The 19,967-nt window shown below is 34.6% G+C and overlaps 2 protein-coding genes across 7 annotated transcripts in view; one reads left to right on the top strand and one right to left on the bottom strand.

The window, feature by feature from the left end:
• Nucleotides 1-803: 803 nt before the first annotated feature.
• On the top strand, nt 804-2,437 carry LOC120149143. Of its 2 annotated transcripts, none has more exons than XM_039162042.1 (5): nt 804-890; nt 1,262-1,346; nt 1,693-1,763; nt 1,872-2,046; nt 2,138-2,437. In XM_039162042.1, the coding sequence occupies exons 1-5, from the start codon at nt 856-858 to the stop codon at nt 2,285-2,287; spliced, it is 516 nt and encodes a 171-aa protein (XP_039017973.1). In that variant the 5' UTR covers nt 804-855; the 3' UTR covers nt 2,288-2,437. The 2 variants fall into 2 exon arrangements, with proteins under 2 accessions (XP_039017973.1, XP_039017967.1); XM_039162036.1 differs by having other exon boundaries at nt 1,872-2,049.
• A 156-nt stretch (nt 2,438-2,593) lies between these two features.
• LOC120150527 (probable protein phosphatase 2C 60) overlaps nt 2,594-19,967 on the bottom strand; it is a 32,459-nt gene continuing 15,085 nt past the window's right edge. For 2 of the 5 annotated variants that reach the window (XM_039163211.1, XM_039163207.1), the window contains 9 exons: nt 6,942-7,017; nt 6,565-6,673; nt 5,855-6,008; nt 4,122-4,247; nt 3,788-3,912; nt 3,579-3,654; nt 3,382-3,434; nt 3,166-3,220; nt 2,594-3,056 (listed from right to left, as the gene is read on the bottom strand). In XM_039163211.1, coding sequence (XP_039019142.1) covers nt 2,877-3,056; nt 3,166-3,220; nt 3,382-3,434; nt 3,579-3,654; nt 3,788-3,912; nt 4,122-4,247; nt 5,855-6,008; nt 6,565-6,673; nt 6,942-7,017 — 954 coding nt within the window. In that variant the 3' untranslated portion in view covers nt 2,594-2,876. Of the gene's footprint in view, nt 3,057-3,165; nt 3,221-3,381; nt 3,435-3,578; nt 3,655-3,787; nt 3,913-4,121; nt 4,248-5,854; nt 6,009-6,564; nt 6,674-6,916; nt 7,018-19,967 lie in introns of all 5 variants that reach the window. The other 3 variants (XM_039163223.1, XM_039163227.1, XM_039163217.1) reach the window with 3 other exon arrangements.

The raw sequence follows: 19,967 nt of genomic DNA, 5'->3' as shown, positions 1-19,967 counted from the left end.
GGTATATTCTTGAGGGAGTTGTAAGGTTATCTCTTTGGCCTCAAAAGAAATAACAAATTAGTGAATTTGTTGGAAAATCCTTAGTGTGGATAGCTAAGGTAGTGGACGTAGACTTTGGTTGATAAAGTCGAACCACTCTAAATCGCTGTGCAATTTCTTTCAATTTTCTGCAAAAGCTTCCACCAAATTTTTTAATTGCCAATTCACCCCCCTCTTGGCCATATTCGTCAATCGATTAACTCAACAAAAACTAAAATCCCAAATGGACCAAAGCCTAACCTACTGCAGGGGTGAGCAAAACTAGACTCTAAAAAATAGTTTTTTTATTCGACTTGATTCGAAAAAACTCGACTTGAATTGAGTTCGAATTGTAATTTTATAAATTCGACTCAACTCGAAAAAATTTCAAATTCAAATCAAGTAAAATCGAATAACTTAAAATTTTGAGTAATTATTATATTGATTTTCAAGTTTAAGTCGAAGTTTGAGTGAGTCCCTTGACTTTATATGGTATATGTAAATCACATTTTAAAAAATACAAAAAATGGATATATATATTGTATATGATTATAAAATATCATTTAAATTAGAATTAAATAATTTTATAATATTATAAATATTTCTAATTAAATTTAAATAGAAAGTCAAAATTTTGAATTATAAAATAAGACTTGTCAATTCGAATAACTCGAAATTTTTTGACTCGACTCGACCAAACACTCACTCTATTGATATGTGGGAATATAAATGTTTTTAGTTACCCTTTAAAAAAATACAAGTTATTTTTCCCGTATTTACGCTTCTATGTAGCTCGTGATCTCTCATCATTCTCAGACTCTTCTTCCCCATTTCTACATGGGCCTTTTTGGGCTCTCTTACCAGTTTCACAGGTATATTATTAGTATTTTTATTGATTTTAATCTATTTCCATTTCTTCCTTTTTCTCTGCTTTCCCTTTTTGCTTTCTCCGGGTCTTGCCTTCTGTCCGAGTTTTAGTTTGGGTTGTCAAAAAGATAATAAAAACAAGGGCTTTTCCCTCTCCTCTTAATTGTGTTTAAAAACTGTTTTAATAGATTGTAAATTATCTGGGCAAAATTTATCTTTTTTCTAGGATAGAAGGGCTTGTGAGTTTTTTTGTTGTTGCAGAATCTTTGATATAGCTTCTGATAAGTTTACAAGTTTTATTATTCGGTATCAAACTCAATTTTGAATTTGATAAGAAACCACAAAAGATGACAAGGGTTTCTCGAAATTCTCTTAGATATAACAGTAACTCTGTTGATGAAGAAGCCAGGGCTAGAAGAAAGCATCAAAACCTACTGCATGAGTTCTTGGAATTGCAAAAGGTTAGTCCTTTGCCTCAATTTCTCTATTTAGTTGTGCTTTGTTAATCAATCAGGCTGCATTTTTTTATAATCAAATAATAGATCTCTCGTTTTGATGCCATAGCCTGCACGAGAATGATATAGACTTTGTTTCTGCCCAAGATTTTTACTAGTTTCTTACTGGTGAAAAATGATAGAACTTTCCTAATTGTTGGAATGTTTATAGGTCTATATGAAATATATTGAAACTTAATTATCACAAAATATAGCTAGTGAGTGTTCATAAGTTTACATGTCCAGTTATAAGGATTCTTACTGTTTGTACTTTGAGTAAGCAATTGATTATTTCGTGTCGATCACCTTCTAGGAATTTGTTTCGATGAAGAACAAATTGGAGACGGTTAACCAGATGCAAGGAACCCTTTTGAATGAAGTTCGGTATGATATATATTTCCTGAATTTACATGGACTTTTGTATGTTTTAATCAATGATCAAGAAGAAGGTTCCATGAAATAAACTTATATTCCTTTTCTCCTGAACTGTAGATTCTTGAGACAGAGGTACAACTATTTATCAATGATCAAGTCTCAAGAAAATGAACTACAAGAAGATTCTGTTCAATCACAAAATCGCTACCTGCAAAGCAAAATGGCTAAGAAGCATGGTGTCAAAGAATCTATTGAGAGGAGACCGAGTTCTCTTCCTGATTCACATCCAAATGTGGTAATCAACATTAAATATATAGCTTCAGAACTTGCTGTCCATTATCTGTAGGCATATTGGAATCAATTGAGTATTTTCCGTATGGCAGGTTCATGAGGAAGAGGGTGGGAGAAGTCATGTAGGTGTTCAGGCGGCGGCGAGAAAAGGGAAGAAGCCAAAATTGCGATTGATCAATGGCAAAAGAGTTGGGAAGAGGAAATTCTCATGGCGAGATCAGGTGGCTTTGAAGGTCGTCTAAATGTAATAATAAGTATTGTTTTCACTCACAGGTTAGCAGGATGAACTGTCTCCCTGCTATAACTTTTGATTGGTATTGATACAGATTAGTACTATCATTGTCTTACCCTTATTTCTTCAAAACTGTAAATCAGGGAAAATTTGCTGAGTTTGGTATTAAATGAATACATTGGAATTTTCTTATATCAGAGTCAATTTTTTAAAGTCTTGCTCATGGTAACCTATGTGAAGTTTTATTTTTGTTAACCCTTGATCAACATGGCAATCTGGTACTTTAAACAAAACTTCAGCCATTAAACCAAAAACATTTGAAAGTAATCAACTATACATGTTGTAACTAAAATTGTCATGGTGGTATAGCTGTGACACACCACACCACCCCAATTACATGATTGTATATTTTTAAGAAAAGGAAACAAAGCTCGTTAACATATATATGTGTGTGTATTGTTTTCATGTCATTAAATCAATCCTGCTCTAAGCCATCTATAAATGCATATTCCAATATTTGAGAAATGTGTTCTCAAATCTTCTCAGAAAAGAGGATTAGGTACCTCCCCCACCACCAGTTGCAACTATTCTCGACTTCACTATGGAGTCGATTCAGTGTCAACTGATTTGCATTGCTGCTCTTCAGGTGAGTCAGACTTGATTGGTTTCTTGAACTGCACTAAGATCATGGTCATATTATCACAACCCTCGCCATTGGCTGTTGATGGTGCTAAGCATCTGTTGAGTACCCTCTCACAAATAACAGGAAGCTTGCTTTCCTGCATTGCAAGCAGTTGGTACTAAGCATACGTACATTAAAAAAGGTGCGGAATTGATCAAGCACATTTGCGTAAAGTAGGACGAAGTTAAAGAAGCTTATGCACATACAGAATGCAGTTGTTCATGAATAAAGTCTACTAGCATCTGACTTGACATGCAATCCCTGATTTAAAAAAAAATGAAAAGGCATTTAGAAATTAAATTCAGGATGGAGATCTTGTCAGAGTGAACTTCGAAGGGTATAACCAAACAATTTTTAAAGTGAGATATACTAAATTCTAATTATGTTATAATCTAAATGGAAACAACATTAGATAAATATACCAGATTCCATCACATGCCAGCACAAGAAACTCATCATCATCACAGAGCTCAACCTAACAGCAAATTTGTAAGATGCGTAAGTTAATACTCAATGCTCCAAAGATATTTAGGATATAAACACATATTAGAGCGAAAACGGAAAATTTATTAGTACAGTGGTCTGGTCTGGTCATACTGCTGACAGATAATATACTCACGGTGTTTATATCTGGATTTGCAGATACAATTTGCTTTTCAGCAGGCAAAACTGTATTCTGCTTGAATTCCGTTTTAGAAATGATATTGAAAATTTTATGATATAATGCTAGCACTTCGATACACCTCTCTTTTGGAAACCCAAGTACTAAATCAGCAAGTTCAAGTAGTACCCTTATTGTTTATAGTTATCAAGCAGGGCAGTAAATTACCTATAGCTCTTGAAAGATTCAAACTGCCATTGACACGTCCTGCATGGATAAAACCACCAGCCTTCAAAATCCTCTCTTTCTCCGCCTCTAGATCAGGTTTGTGATCTCTAGAGAGATTATATGCCTACGAAAAGAAGCCACATGAGAAATAAATCAAATAAATCACTTATTCAGAGAGAAAAGAATGTTCCCTACAATGACACTTACAATTAATGCCCATAATTCAAAGTTACAATAGCCAGTCCATCCACAAATAGTCGATAAAAATATTACACATTTTAGTAGCCACTCGAAATGAAACTAGCTAATTTCACCAAATTAACAGAATATTACCTGACCCTTTCTTGATATCACACAACGAGAATCACCGGCATTTGCTACAAGAAGTTGGTTGTTTCTTATAACTGCTACGCACGCTGTGCTCCCAGAAGTTGGTCCAGAAAAGTCAGAGTGAGGGCCCTGATTACAATTTTTAAAAGAGAAAATAATTTTAGTGACCGAAAATACTTTATAATATACGATTTTAATCATTTTTTTTTATTTACGAAAATAATCAACAAATTCGCAATGCGAACTCCAATTTCACAACACAGTTTTCAAATTCGTAACGCGATTTTCTAAATTCGCAACGCGATTTTCCAAATTCGCAACGCGATTTTCAAATTCTCAACTCGAATTTAAAATTCGCAACACATAATTAAAATTCACGTTGCGAATTTCACTATCACAACAGCACACCTTTCCTTTCGCAACACATGTTTGTCTCACTCCCTCCCCCCATTTCAAATTCGCAACACGTTTTTCATATCGCAACAACACCCCTTTCCTTTAGCAACACATGTTTGTCTCTCTCTCTCTCCCCCCTCACTTTCGCAACAGCCCTCCTCAGCTCTTTCATGGTATATCCCTCTCTCTATCTCCTTATTCTCTCTCTCCTTTCTCTCTATCTCCCTCCCTCCGCAGAATGAGAATAAGCGGCAAGCATTCCCTGGACTTGTGTGGTCCAGATGATGGCTTGGGTGCCTGCATGAACAAAGATTCAAAACAAAATTAACCCGCAGCAGCATCAAATTGGTGAAATGCCAAAAAAAATCGAGAAGAAAACACACAAGTGCACCACCAAGCTTGTCGAGCATCCAATGCCTTGGAGCATTGGGCCACTTCAAATGTTTCTTCAACCCTCTAGCCTGTTTAAACAAGAACAATAGGAAAAGTTCAGTCAAAAGAGAAGTGTTAGAGACTTTGAAACAGAATAACAAAAAAGTAGTAATAATAACTAGACCCAAATCAAACAAAACAGAGAGCCTAGAAATTCAAGCAAATAAATCATTAAATAACTTGAAATAAAACAGATATAACGGAACCTAACACCATTTAGAAACTACTATGGATCCCATCAGCAAATAGAAAGAAAGGAGAGAGAGAATAAGGAGATAGAGAGAGGGAGATACCATGGAAGAGCTGAGGAGGGCTGTTGCGAAAGTGAGGGGGGAGTGAGAGACAAACATGTGCTGGGAAAGGAAAGGTGTGTTTGTAACGTGAATTTGAATTATGTATTGAATTTGAGATCGAGTTGTGAATTTAAAAATTATGATGCGAAATTGGAAAATCATTTTGGAAACTGTGTTGCGAAATTGGAGTTTGCGTTACGAATTTGTTGGTTATTTTCGTAAATCTAAAAAAAATTAATTAAAATCATATATTATAAGGTATTTTCGATCACTGAAGTTATTTTCTCTATTTAAAACCATACATGAATGATGCATAAAATTGTTGCAAAATAAATAAATTTCTTAATTGAACAAACAAATTAATGCAGGGCGTATAACAATATTATGCAATCACAGGCAAACTGGATTGCACATTTATGATCCCTGCCTCACCCGAAAAGGTAAGTACAGGCTAATCGATGCTGCATATATACACCAAATCAGATAAGAGTTAAATGTAGCAATGAAGTTCTGTTCTTCGATCTTGGTTTCCATCATAATTTGTGGCAAGCATCAAATTTCAGTTCAGCATTAAGGACAATATGGTGAGTATATTCTCTATGTTTTCATATGTACCTCCTCAAAGGCCCAGTCATCACCTTGGGCAATACCATCACTACCCTTCGGGGACCATATCAATCCTTCAATCATGCCAGTAAACTTGTCTATTTTATCACCCAAAACAGCTAATTCTCTCCATCCTCTTTGTCCACGCATCATCTCATCCATTCTGCGCTAAAACGTAACTCGAATTGGAAACACATGAAACGAACAAAGGGAAAAGGGCATTCAACAACAAACAAGAAAGGGTGGAGGCTGGCAAGGAGAGAGCAAAATAGGTAATGGAAGCACCATCATTTGTGATAAGTTTCTCTTTTCATTATCTTCTCAAAGGCTTGAAAAAGCATTTTTAATCTTTGATGAAAGAATTCTACAACCAGATATAAGTTTTGAAGTACAATTCTTAACCAAAGAAATGACATTGTTAAGATTACATCAGAAAATCAACAACAGTGTTCTCTCAAAAGGCATATAGATAGTAATTCAACAAGCATGGAGCATGAATGCATGCATAAGATAGAAATTAGCAGTCCTAAAAAGGTGGAACGAAAAGGAAAAGTTACACTCATATTTCAAGTATAAAAGAATTAATAAATGTACAATATCACTAAGGTGAACTAAATATGGAACCCCAAAATCATTTTGGCATTAGAATATCGTTGTTGACTTCCACAACAGCAGAAAATAGTTAACAGACATAAGCTCAAGTAGTCAAATTAAACAACCTGAAAAATGCTTTTTGAAGTGACGTCCCTATGTCACCAGCTGCATATGCTTCTTGCTTGAGAACCTGCTGGTGAAGATACTTGGCACAGAACTTTGCAACAACCTTGCCTGCAAGTTAGCAATCTGGATAAGTTGAAGAAACCTTAATAGTGATAAAAACCAAAATTCACTAAACCACCATAAACATATTAGCAGAAGCATCAGAAAAGAAAAAAAAATGGCTTCAAGATCCTCCAGTAAAGACAAAAGTGTACGTATAAGAATGGGAAACAGAAAAGACACAAGTTCAGATGGTGTATAGAAACAAAAGCAAAACATGTATTAGGAACTGAAAACAATCATAAGAAGTACCTGAACCGAACCATCCAAGTCTTACCTCCATGACCATCATAAACATCAAAGAATGAAGTCGAATCATCGAGATCAGGATATGCAGCAGGATATGCAGCATGCTAACAAAACAAATAATAGAAAATAACTACATCATATCCATAATATGACAAGATTTGAACATTTGGAAGAAATGTGAGAAAATGTAAGCTACATACAGTATGCTCAATTAAGGACAAAGACCCTAATACATTTCCTGTGTCGTTGAGGTTGTCGTAACCGGTTTTCGTCCGGGCACGAAATTTTACTTGGCGGGAAAAGTAATATGAATAAATTAATGATTTTGATTTTAAAAAATATTTTGGGAGTCGCCATCGGCCTTTTGGGTCAGGTAGGTCGAATACCTAAAAAAATCATCTTTTAAAAGAGTTTTTAAGAAAACATCATTTAAAAGATAAACTAGTCTGCGTTTTAACCAAAAATTTGTTCTTTTTAATAATAAAAAGGGATTCGTGGTCGGTTACGTTTAGGGAATGATTAGCACCCCTACAACGTCCAAAATTGGTACTTTTTAATTATAAATTGTCTCTAATAATAGAATTTAAGAATTCAAATATATTTAATTTATAATTTTGTTATCTCAAATTTATTACTATAATTTTTAAGAAAATCTATTAATTTATATATATTTATAAATAAAATATTTATTTATTTAGAAATATCAGAAAATGACTTCTAGGTGCCTTAAGACAGCTCTTTTCTTAAAAATAAATAAATATTAAAATAACATCTTTCTAAAAATAATTAAAATAAATTAATATATATATAATTTATAAAAATATGATATTTATTTATTTAAGAATATCAGAAAATGACTTCTAGATGCTTTAAGACAGCCCATTTCTTAATATTAAAAAATAAATATTAAAATATGATTATTTTCTTAAAAGTAATTTATATAAAATTAAAATTTTAAATAGGATTTTTATTTAATATATATAAATATAAAATAAGTAAATAAATATTATATTATATATATTTATATGATACATAATAATATTCAATAATAATTAAATATAAACATATAAAAATAAATAAATAACGACTAAATAATAAAAATAAAATTATATTATTAAAATATAAACGATAATAAAACTTGTAAAATAAATGAAAGTATTAAAATTAAGGACTAAATTATAACATATTAAAATTAAAAGCTCTAATTTAAAATATTATAAAAACTAAGTATTAACAGTATGATTTATCTTATATTAATTATTCGGGATTGAATTAAAAATTAATAAAGTTACAGGGGCTAAATATATTATTTACCCTAAATTACATAATTACTGGAAATGACTAAAATATAATAAAATAAAATTCAGGAACAAAATTAAAATGTTCTAAAACTTAATTTAGTGACTAAAATATAAGTCTATAAAATCAGGAGGATAATGCGTATGGTTTTCCCATCCGGGAAATTACACAGAGGCCCTCACCAAAACTACGTCGCTTTGGTAAGGGTATAAATAGGCCAAAATAGGCCTAAATTATCATTTCTCTCCATTTGCTTCTCTCTCTTAGAGAGAGAAGCTCTAGCTTCTCTCTATAGCTCCTTCACCGGAGGAATACCGGTGACCGGCCGGTCACCGTCGCCGGCCACCGTCCACGGTGGCCGAAATTTTACAAAATTACCCAAAAAAAATCCTCTTTTATTTCTAAATCCGATTCCGGCTTCCTCTTGTTCTAAAAACCCCCAAACTCCGTAGATCTAAGTTTTTACCTTCGGTTTTTTGGTGGTTTTTCGGTGATTTGGATGCTCCGACGAAGGTAAGTTGCTCGGTATCTTCACTCTATTTTATTATTTTTTTGTTTGATTGCTCTACCCCTCCCCTTTGCTTCATTGATGGGGGCTTTTTATAGGCTTTTTCGTACACCCTTTGGACCGGTTAAAGGAGGATAACCCGGTGAATCACTGGCCAAAGGAGGTGATGGAAGCCACTGGAACTGGGACGTGGAGGGGCTGCTGTCCCAGCTTGCTAGAGGCTGTTTGTAGCTGCAACGTGGAGAGGCAGCTGTCGTTGGTTGCTGGATAAGGAAGGTAAAAATGGTGATTACAGCTGCCCCTCTTTGCTCGTTGCTGTGGAACAGGAATGGAGCAAAGACAAAAAACACCATTTTTAGCTTGAATTGTCCAAACTTTTGAGCTATAAGTTCTTCGTATTATGAACTCTTCTGCTGGGAATGACGATCCACCTCCTTCTGTGATGGATTTGACAAAAGGTTAAACAATGTTGATGTTGATATATTTCTCTCTATGACGAGTCGAACAAAAGGTTGAATAAGTTCTTCCCATTATGCACTTCTTCTTCTTCTTCAGATGAGTTCTTCTCATTATGAACTTCTTCTGGAAATGCTGATCCTTAAAAGAGGTATTGATTCAACTTCATATGTGATGAATTAAGATAAGGCCGAACAAGTTTTTCTCATTATGAACTTCTTCTTCCTCTCAAGATGAGTTCTTCTCATTATGAACTTATTCTTCTTCTTTAGATGAGTTCTTCTCATTATGAATTTCTTCTTCCTTCTTCAGATGAGTTTTTCTCATTATGAACTCTTCCACTGGGGATGACAATTCATTTCCTTCTGTGATGTAATCTAGCAAAAAGTTTGAACAAGTTCTTCTAATTATGAACTTCTTCTTCGTCAGATGAGTTTTTCTCATTATGAACTTCTTCTGGAAATGCTGATCCTTGAAGGAGGTGCCATTGATTCAACTTTATATGTGATAAATTAAGGCAAGGTTGAACAAATTATTCTCATTATGAATTTCTTCTCCTTCTTCTAATGAGTTCTTCTCATTATGAACATTTCTGGAAATGTTGATGTTGATCTATCTCCTTCTGTGATAAAGTTAAACAAAAGGTTGAACAAGCTCTTCTCATTATGAACTTCTTCTTCCTTCTTCAGATGAGTTCTTCTCATTATGAACTTTCTCTGGAAAAATTGATGATGATCTATCTCCTTCTGTGATAGAGTCATGCAAAAGGTTGAACAAGCTCTTCTTATTATGAACTTTTTCTGAAAATGTTGATCCATCGAGTGATAAATTCGAGTAAAAGGTTGAACAAGTTCTTCTCATTATGAACTTCTTTTTCCTTCTTCAGATGAGTTCTTCTCATTATGAACTCTACCTGGTAATATTGATCCATCGAATGATGAATTCGAGCAAAAAGTTGAATAAGTTCTTCTCATTATGAACTTATTCTTCCTTCTTCAGATGAGTTCTTCTCATTATGAACTCTACCTGGCAATGCTGATCCATCGAATGATGAATTCGAGCAAAAATTTGAACAAGTTCTTCTCATTATGAACTTATTCTTCCTTTTTCAGATGAGTTCTTCTCATTATGAATTCCTTCTGGAAATATTGATGCTGATCTATCTCTTTCTGCGATAGAGTCGAGCAAAAGGTTGAACAAGCTCTTCTCATTATGAACTTCTTCTTCTTCTTCAGATAAGTTCTTCTCATTATGAACTTTCTCTGGAAATGCTGGTCCATCAAGTGATGGATTTGAGCAAAAGGTTGAACAAGCTCTTCTCATTATGAACTCCTTCTTCCTTCTTCAGATGAGTTCTTCTCATTATGAACTCTACCTGGTAATGCTGATGACCCGAAGATTTTGAAAACATCAAAAAGCTCCCGAAGGCTTTTTGGAAATATCATGCACTGTAGGACTTACAGATGACCCTAAGGCTTTGAAAACATCAAAAAGCTCCCGAAGGCTTTTTGGAAACATCATGCACTGTAGGACTTACAGATGACCCTAAGGCTTTGAAAACATCAAAAAGCTCCCGAAGGCTTTTTGGAAACATCATGCACTGCAGGACTTACAGATATGGGAAATAGTTTACTAAGTAAGAAACTATGGAAATCGTTTTCTTACTATTCAACAATTTCATTTTCAGAAAAGATTGAATGAGAAACTATGAAAATCGTTTTCTCATTATTTTTCAAAATAACATGTTAATTGGGTAACATGCCCCAATCTCAAGATAATGCTGTTGGAAATAGTTTACTAAGTAAAAAACTAAGAAAATCGTTTTCTTACTTTTCAACAATTTCATTTTCGAAAAGATAAAATGAGAAACTATGGAAATCGTTTTCTCATTATTGTTCAAAATATCATGTTGATTGGGTAATATGACCCAATCTCAAGATAATGCTCATTCTTGTGGATTACGTCCATATATTCTTCAGATGTTTGCGTGATTCCTGTATCTGTGGTTTTGAATTCTACCTTCTTCTTGTAAGGTATTTTCATCATGAATCTTCTTGTTCTTAAGAAGATATGTAAAACTTCATGTTTGAATGCACTCAGATGTATCAATGTAATGCATTATCTATTATGAAAATGATGTTCTTATGATTGCATGAATGTTGATGCAATCTTCATTTGACTTCAAAGTGGTGAACTTGGTCTTCCTTCACTTCATTATTTATTTCCAAGGTTACCCCTGGAATGTAGCAACTTATGCTATCAAGCTTTCATTTCTGCAGAATCATCTGATCAATCTGTATCTTTGTGTCTTCTTTGCTTTATTAAAGTCTCAGAGGAAATGTTTCATTTATGGAACTCTTGTCATAGTCCAAACTATGATCTTGATGCACCATTCTATCTTTGATAAAACCAACTTTCTTTGCTTGGACTTGTGTAGAAATCCAATAAAGCTTTCATCTTTGAAAAGAAAATCTATCATCTTTAAAAAAGAGAATCTATCATCTTTGAAGAGTGTAGATGTAGATATGTCTGACTCAACGGGGATTAATTAGGAGAGTAGAGTCTGTTCTGATTTGACTCTTGAAACAGATCATAAGGAAGATTTATCCTAATTCCTTTCATGTCTCCACATATAATCAGATCTCGAATAAGGCAACTTGGACCATATCATGTTGAGATGCTTAACAACAACCCGTCATTCAACCTTAGTTGGCTCCACTAGTTTCTTGTTTTCAAAATTTCAGCTCTCCTTCTGTGGAAAGAAATCTTCATCATATCTCACTTCTAATCTTGGGGTTGAAGAAGACAAACTTCATCTTGGATCAATAAATGGAAACCATATGATTGCAACATTGGTTCAGCACCATAATCATTGGTTCGTAAAATATTTGACAATACATTCATCTTTTCATGTGGTTTCTGTCGAGATGTAAAACATTTGAAAACACCTTCTTCCTTTCTTGTGGCTTCTGCCCGAATTTCTGGTCAGGGAGGCTCTTTCGTAGCGCTCAGAACTTTCGTATAACGTCACAAGACCACTTGAGAACAAAACTCAATAGGAATACAAATGAGATGCTGGTGTGACCAAAAAGTTGATCAAATTCTCAAGATATGCTAGTGATGAATTGAATAAGAGATACCAATTGATCTTGATATTGTCTCAGGCAAGGGTAAGTGTGATATTGATCACGTTTTCTTCTGTAATGAACGTTGTATGAATTAGAAACACATCAGCTATAGGGGCCATGTCCAGAAAGAGGTTCATGGAATTCTTGCCGCTAGGGATGAAACACCCATGATAAAACCAAAATAGATGAAAACTCAGTTCACCCTGGCTAGCAATGATGATCCCAATAACAACGGGAATAACAATAATATAAGTGAGAGTCGAGTCTCCCTTTTCAATGTCATCAAGTAAGCAAAAACTGATGTGAAAAACAGCTTCATAATCTCAACATTATGGTTGAAACTAACTGCCAGGAATCTCAAAGAAATATTTCCAATCATCACCGACACACAGAATGCAAAATTCAAAGTCTAGATCTTGAGGAACTGAACCCTGGATCGAACGGTTTGTATGGGGACCAAATTTAAAGAACATGCTGTCATGTGACACATGGTTAAGAAGATTGGGTATTTGAAACCATACTTGCTGAGTAAATATTTGTTCAACAATAGGACCCTAATGCAACTTCCTGATGAACGAAGCAATTATGCATAGATAGCTCGACTATCACTGTTTTACCCTTTTCATTCTTCATATCTTTCTGTCTGATTGGAAATATTTGCTCAAAATCAATGATCTTTAACACATGATGATGTGGGCCTTCAGCATATCTCAGCATTGCTGATATGAACGTTCAAAAATTCATCAACAATCCTAATTCTGATTGAAATGGGCTTTCAGCATGCCCTGACATTTGCTTCTTGTTAATCTGAGCCTTCAAAATGCCCCACATGGATCTGTCTGAAGGAACCTTTAAAATGCCCCAACATTTGCTGATACAGATGTTAAAAGTGTGCTCAACATTACTTCTTGTTGAGATGAGCCTCCAAGAATACCCCAATATTCTATTTCTGGTTGAAATGGGCCCTCAAGATGTCCCTCTAGATCTGTCTGAATTGGGCTTTCGAGATGCCTCAATTTTCTATTTCTGGTTTCCTCTCGACGTCTGTTTGATTGAAATGTCATGATCCCCACGAGGTCCAATTTTGACAATGAACTGTTGTAGGTACTTGTAGCTTTATTCGTGCCCCAAATCTGTTTATCTTGAACACTCTCATTCTGGTGTCACTAAACAGTAGTATCGTCAAGTAACTGGAGAAATTCTCTTCATGTTGTCACAAACTTAAGAAGTACTCAATCATTCTGACAGAAACGTCTGAGATATGTGTCTTTTGAATGAGGTGACCATTTTCTGTATCTGGAGGGATCTAGTCAGACAGAGCAGTAAAAATAGCTTGGTAATCCGTTCCAGGCTGACACACTGGCTTATCATCTTTCAGTGAAGGCCATCTCTGAAATATACTTTTCCATAGGAGAGAAACCAATTTATGCAAACAGTAATCTGATGCACTGGCAAGACTACATATACAATGGTACATGCTCTTGAAAAATCCACACCCATGCAACATGTTGATTCTGATAACAACTCATCTGATTATGAAGCGATCTTTCAGGATGATTTCATAGATATTGATAGTTCTTTCTGATACCGAGGAAATCCTGAATTCTGATTCTGATGAGGAGAATAAACTGTTATTCTTGACGAAAATGGGGTACTCAGAGGTTGAGGCTTCAATAACTATGGAGAGATGTGGTCTAGATTCATCAATTGCAGAATTGACAGATTTATATGTGCTGATCAAATGGTTAAAGTTGCTGACGCATTTCTTCCAGTAGAAGGTAGGAATTCATTATACAATGATCCCAATTACAAGCAAATGCGAAACTTGGGCTATGATTTTTGAAAAGGAAGAAGCAGAGGAAGCTTGAAAAGAAGCTTCTTAATGAAGACGATCATGCAGTTCATCTTTCAATTCCAATGATTGGTTCTGGGGTTCCTACCGAACCAGATCAGATAACTCAAAGAACACTTCCAGAAGATGCTATTGGGTCTCCTTATTTCTACTATGAGCAAATTCATATTTTAAATCTAATGATTGATTTTGGGGTTCATACCAAATCAGACCAGATAACTCAAAGAACACTTCCAGAAGATGCTATTGGGTCTCCTTATTTCTACTACGAGAACGTGGCACTTGCTCCAGTTAATGTTTGGACTGGAATATCACAGTACTTATTCGATGTAGAGCCAGAATTTGTAGATTCGAAGCATTTTCATGTTGCTACACTGAAAAGGGGCTATATTCATAATCTTCCAATTGAGAACATATTTCCTCTTATTTTGTTTTCTCCACGCACTATACATGATATTTTTCCATTGACAAAGAAATGATGGCCTTCCTGGGATCCAAGAACAAAGTTGAACTATTTACAAATATGTACAGGAAGTGCCAAATTGACAGAAATGATCTGTAAGGCTCTTGAAGCTTATGACGATGAGCCACCTTCGAGTGTCCAGAAGTATGTTCTTGATGAGTGCTGAAAATGGAATCTGGTATGGGTTGGAAGGAATAAAATTGTTCCACTTGAACCTGATGAGGTGGAAATGCTTCTAGGTTTCCCTAAAAACCATATACGAGGAGCTGCTAGAGACATGTTCTCTAGTGATATCAATGTCCTATCTCTTTTCTCTGGAATCAGTGATGCAGAGGTTGCCTTCTATTGTCTTGGTATATCTTTGAAAACAGATGTGCAAGAACTGAATGATAATCAGTTGGAGTAATTGATGAGTAGATTTGTCGAATTCGACCTTGTTGTCGGTGGCATCCAGCGTAACAACCTTTCTGGAAGAAATAAACATCATCAGGATGAAATAGAAGATTTTTGTTGGTGCATTTTCTTGCAATGACTGCTACAGTGACTATCTCTACTACTGCTCCAAAATACACACTGCCATATCCCACTCTTCCCTAACCATGGAAAGGTTTAGTTGATGGTAAAACTGGTTATCTCAACTTTTGGAATCCTGTACAACATACAAGTGTAGAATCTGTTCCAATGTCTTATTCTATGCCATAAGTTCTCAATTTCAAATTCAGCAATCTTCTGAAGGAAATAATGGATATAATCTCGACAAAGAAAATGATTAGCATAGAAGAAGTAGCAATGATGTATCAAGACTTGAGCCAGCATCACGATATAACCAGAGTGTAGGTAGTGACTTGTTCATGGCTCTATGATGTAATCTTCTAGAGAACATGAATTGATGGTTGGGGAAAATAATATGTCTGGTGATGCTTATCGCCCTCAGCATGAGATAAACAATAATCTTTCTTGATGAGCTACTAATAATGTCATAGGAGAGTGTCACAAGTTCAATTCTTCAGACTTTCTGGCTTCTTGGACCACTTGCCTTCAAAAATGTGAAGTGCTTCATTATTCTAGCCTCGTTCATTCTTTTTCTACAACAGAGGTAGAATAAGCAACAATTGCTTCAAGGACCTTCTTCATTTGAGACTGTCCTGTTTGAAAATGTTTTTTTTTTCTCTTTTCTTTATTGAAGAATGAAAGAATTTTGCAAAGTAATGCCCTTCTCAGGTTCACAATATAATCAAATCATAAACAATGAATTTAATGAATATCAAATAAATCAACTACACTTTTAAATCATTCAAAAATCATAGTCCTATGGCAAGTGTCAAAATTATTGACTGATTTGAGGTGTAGGTTGATTTTGGTAAAGTAGGTTCTTTCAAGTTGGTTCAATATGTCGCTTCGGCTTCCACTAACTTGAAGAAATGGTTGTTATGCTCATCTTGTAGAGATACTTCTTGATTTCAGAATCTCAGGAACGTCTTTGAGATGTGCGGTGCTTCATTTAAGAGCTTAAAATCATCTCTTATGTCGTTGTTGCACCATTCAATATTCGAGCCGCCTTTCAGATTTTCAACTCGAATCCTCCTTTTGGTTCTAAGATGTTATTTAAAAATTTATATCTTGAACCCTCTTTTTATCATTTTTCATATCATGCATTAAAGATTTTAAAAACCAATTTTTGCAAATAAAAAATCAATCTTGAGAGGCGGAATGAATTCTAAAGATATTCTCTTTTACTTAGAAATCCATGTATGATTAAAATGGACTTTTCAGGTACGTAATGTAGGCCATGGCTTATGGTTATGAAAGAAAGGGATAAAAAGGCCCAAATAAGTGTTTAAAGGTAATCAAACTAATGATCAATTCATTCTGATGCCTTCACCTTGCATTGCTTAACTTGGATCTGCTTTGTTGGGGATTTTTCCATCATCTGGATCCCTCTAGACTTTAAAATTTTGGATTCATTTCCATTTTCTCATATCTCCAACATTTCTTGCTCTTCTTGTTTGTACTTGATCAACCTTGTAACTTGAGGCTCAATAAGTCACTCATCTTGATTCAATTTTCCTTTTTTTCCTTTTTCTTTTTTTTTCTTTTTTTTCCTTTTTTTCCCTTTTTCTTTTTTCATTCTTCTTTCTTTGCTGGATGAGTATAATACTTCAATTGCTTTGAGCACCTCCTTTTCATTTTGCATTTTGGAGATTTTCCATTATTCTTGATTGGATTGATCTTCAAGCACTCTGTATTTGACATACCTTGTAGTTTAAAACTTTCTTGACTTCATGGAAACTTGTCTTCGTAATAAAACTGTATTGACAATCTTTATTCTTGTGAGCCAATATCCTTTACCTTGCCCCCTAATGTGGAAGGTGATCCTTGGTTAGGGTTGAATCAGAAGAAAAATCATTCAGGCTCAAGTGGGGACAACAAAGGATATATATATATATATATATATATATATATATTTAAAAGGATAAATGAAACAATGTCGTTCGTCATCTCATACACAGAAACCTTTGTAAAAAGAGGTATCTCCAGGGGGATGAATATTCAAGATTAATCTTTATTTACATGAAAATGTAATTAATGCATGACATATTTATTCAAATCAATCCATCTTTTTCTTTTTCTTTTATTTGAGTATACCCCAATCACTCGAAATTATATTCGATAAGTTGATCCATAATGCCTCATCTCGTCTCTTTTTTTACAGGAAGATTCCCAGATAATTGAAAGTTTGGTTCTTTTGAGGTTTTTTGTGTGTATGGTTTTGTATTTGGAAGGTTAAATGTGTGACTTTTGAGGTTATATATATGGTGTAATTGTAGTATCATAAACCAGTAAACATCTGGAGTTGGTGTCTCAAAAACAGGTAGAGACATTTCTTCAGAATCTCAGCTAAATATAGTGTCGGGATTTGGTTTTTTTGTAAGGATCAAGTAATTGGCGTTGGATAGGATATGGAAGATATAATTTTACCACTTGCCAAATATCTATAACTCTTGAAAAATTAAAAGAATATTTAATCTACTTGATACTCAATAATCTCAAGGTTAAAACTTGATTCCTTGCTCATAACCATAAAAGCAACACACATTTATTTATTGCACAAAAGTGGAGAAAAGAAACAAAAAAAAAACAAGTTCAAACAAGATGCTGAAAATAGAAAGTACTACAGTGGTAGATAACACTTCCACTTGTTTATGCATCATTAATCCTCTAAAGTTGGGTATGTAATAGGATCAGGGTCATTGTCCTCATTTGCACCCCATTTCTTGATCATTTCTCTTATCTGGGCTTGTTTGGATGATTCCTCAGACGCACCAGATTCTACTTCTTTCTTAGCAACTTTTTGTTCAGATCTCATCTCATCGTTTATCAGTTGGAAGTTGGGCTCAAAACAATTCTCATTGGTGACACTAGCCTTATCCTGGTTTTGAACACATATTGCAGCTGTGATGGGTGTAGTATTTGTCAAGTTCTCTACACTGCCCAAAGTTCCCTCTGTTCTCAGAAAGTCTGATATAGGTGTTTGAGATGTTTTCATGGTCGCATCTTCCAGTTTATTTTTAAACCTATGGGCCAATCTCAGATTACATCCATGGGAACTTTTTTGCTTCTATTTCCTTTTTCATTTTCTTGCACTCCATATTCTTTGTAAGATTTAATCACATTAGTCTCCGTCGAGGCAATGATTTCTGAGTATCGAATTTTAACCCCTTCTTTTACCTTGCACTTTTGAATTGCTTGCTCTAAGGGATCTTGGAAATTTCCTTCAAGGTTACTAGGAACCTTAGCTGAACAATTTGGAGTTTCAATGTCGTATATCCACGGAACCTCCTTATAGGTCCACTTTTCATTTGGAAGCCACTGTGGCTGAACATAGCGTGGAGTAGTTAATCCAGCTGAGAGCATTTTTGAATGTAATTTTTCACCCAAAAAGTAGAAGGGAGGAAATTGAAAATCCTGAACATTCTTTTTCTCATTGATCAGCCTTTGACCCTTTTTTATGCTCCTCTTCTTTGGGTAAAGCTTATGTCTTACAACAGAACTTCTTTCTTTCATTGATTCTTCATTCACCATTAATTCATCAATGTCTCTTGGGACCAAATCTTGAGGCTGTCTTGAATTACCATACTCACTAATAGGTTCTTGATCATCAGACACTATCATGTCGAACTCTTCATTATCATTCAGAACCTCATTCATAGCCTTCGCAGCAGGATCTTCTGGTTTCTCTCCATGGATTATATCATTCATCATGTCCAGCAGTTTGTTCATTTGTTATTTTGAATCATCTTGGAATTTTTTTGCTTGTTCAATCATCTCTTGTTGAGTCTTGATAATTTGCTCTTGTAGTTTCTCAATTCTACCAACTCTTGCTAAAATCTCATTCATGGCTATTATCCTTCTTTAGGAAGACCAAGTTAGCTCCACTTTGATTTTAAAAATTCTGTCATGGAATTCTCCACGAATTATTCCACGTTGTCATGATTAAATGAATGAAAAATAGTTTAAAATAAAATGTAATTATGTAAAAATGAAAATGTAAATACAAACGTAAAAAATGCAAATGTAAATGCAAATGTAAATATGTGAATGTAACAATAAAAATGCAAATTGTGCAATACAAAAGCAAACATAAAAGTATAAATGCAAAAATGAAAAATGCAAAGATGCAAAATGCAAATGTATGTATGAAAAGGTGTTTTCTCAAGAGTGATCATCTTAGAACAGATTTCATTGAACACAAAAGTTTCGGTACATCAAACAAAACTTTTACATGTATGGGACATCTTTCAGTCCTAACTTCTCTAAAGTCGAGTTAATTTTCATTCATGCTCAATAGTTGAATTATCAGTCTGCTTCAATTCCTCGTAAAATCAGGTTGGTCTATCAGCTTATGGGTCATATTGCTTGTCTGGACTGCAGCTTCTTCCATGACATTCTCTTTCATCTTCTGTATCAATTCTTGGAGTTGCTTATTTTCCCTTGTAAGAGAACCTTTCTGTCCAAGAAGTTCTTGAACAAGGTCTTCATATAAGTTGCAGTTCTTTTTCAGCTTGGTGACCCCTATTATCCACTCTTCTGGGGTACTTCCTAGGCCAGCATTTTGAAAGGTTTGACTGATCTTCTGAAAATCTTCATGCATGGTTTTCATTTCTGTGCTCAATTTCTTGTTTTGGTCGTTCAAGTCCTTCAAATAACATGCTCGAGCTTCATAAAAACCTCCACTACTCTGAATGTCCCGACTGATACTCTTACTGTAGACTGCTTTTGGTATCAATCTGGTAGGATCTTTGTGTAATACTTTTGGTATTAATATAACCGATTCTCTATGTACAGAA

Source organism: Hibiscus syriacus, unplaced genomic scaffold (assembly GCF_006381635.1).
Source record: "Hibiscus syriacus cultivar Baekdansim isolate YM2019G1 unplaced genomic scaffold, ASM638163v2 tig00002793_pilon, whole genome shotgun sequence".
NCBI lineage: Eukaryota > Viridiplantae > Streptophyta > Magnoliopsida > Malvales > Malvaceae > Hibiscus > Hibiscus syriacus.
Note: the sequence above shows the minus strand (reverse complement) of the source record. Positions and strands in the feature narration are given on the sequence as shown.

What these genes read in the sequence shown, in the direction of transcription:
- LOC120149143 (XM_039162036.1), top strand. Translation starts at nt 856, where the DNA reads ATGGGCCTTTTTGGGCTCTCTTACCAGTTTCACAG. An exon ending in ACCCTTTTGAATGAAGTTCG is followed by an intron (nt 1,764 to 1,871) that starts GTATGATATATA and finishes CCTGAACTGTAG; the next exon opens with ATTCTTGAGACAGAGGTACA. An exon ending in CTGATTCACATCCAAATGTG is followed by an intron (nt 2,050 to 2,137) that starts GTAATCAACATT and finishes TCCGTATGGCAG; the next exon opens with GTTCATGAGGAAGAGGGTGG.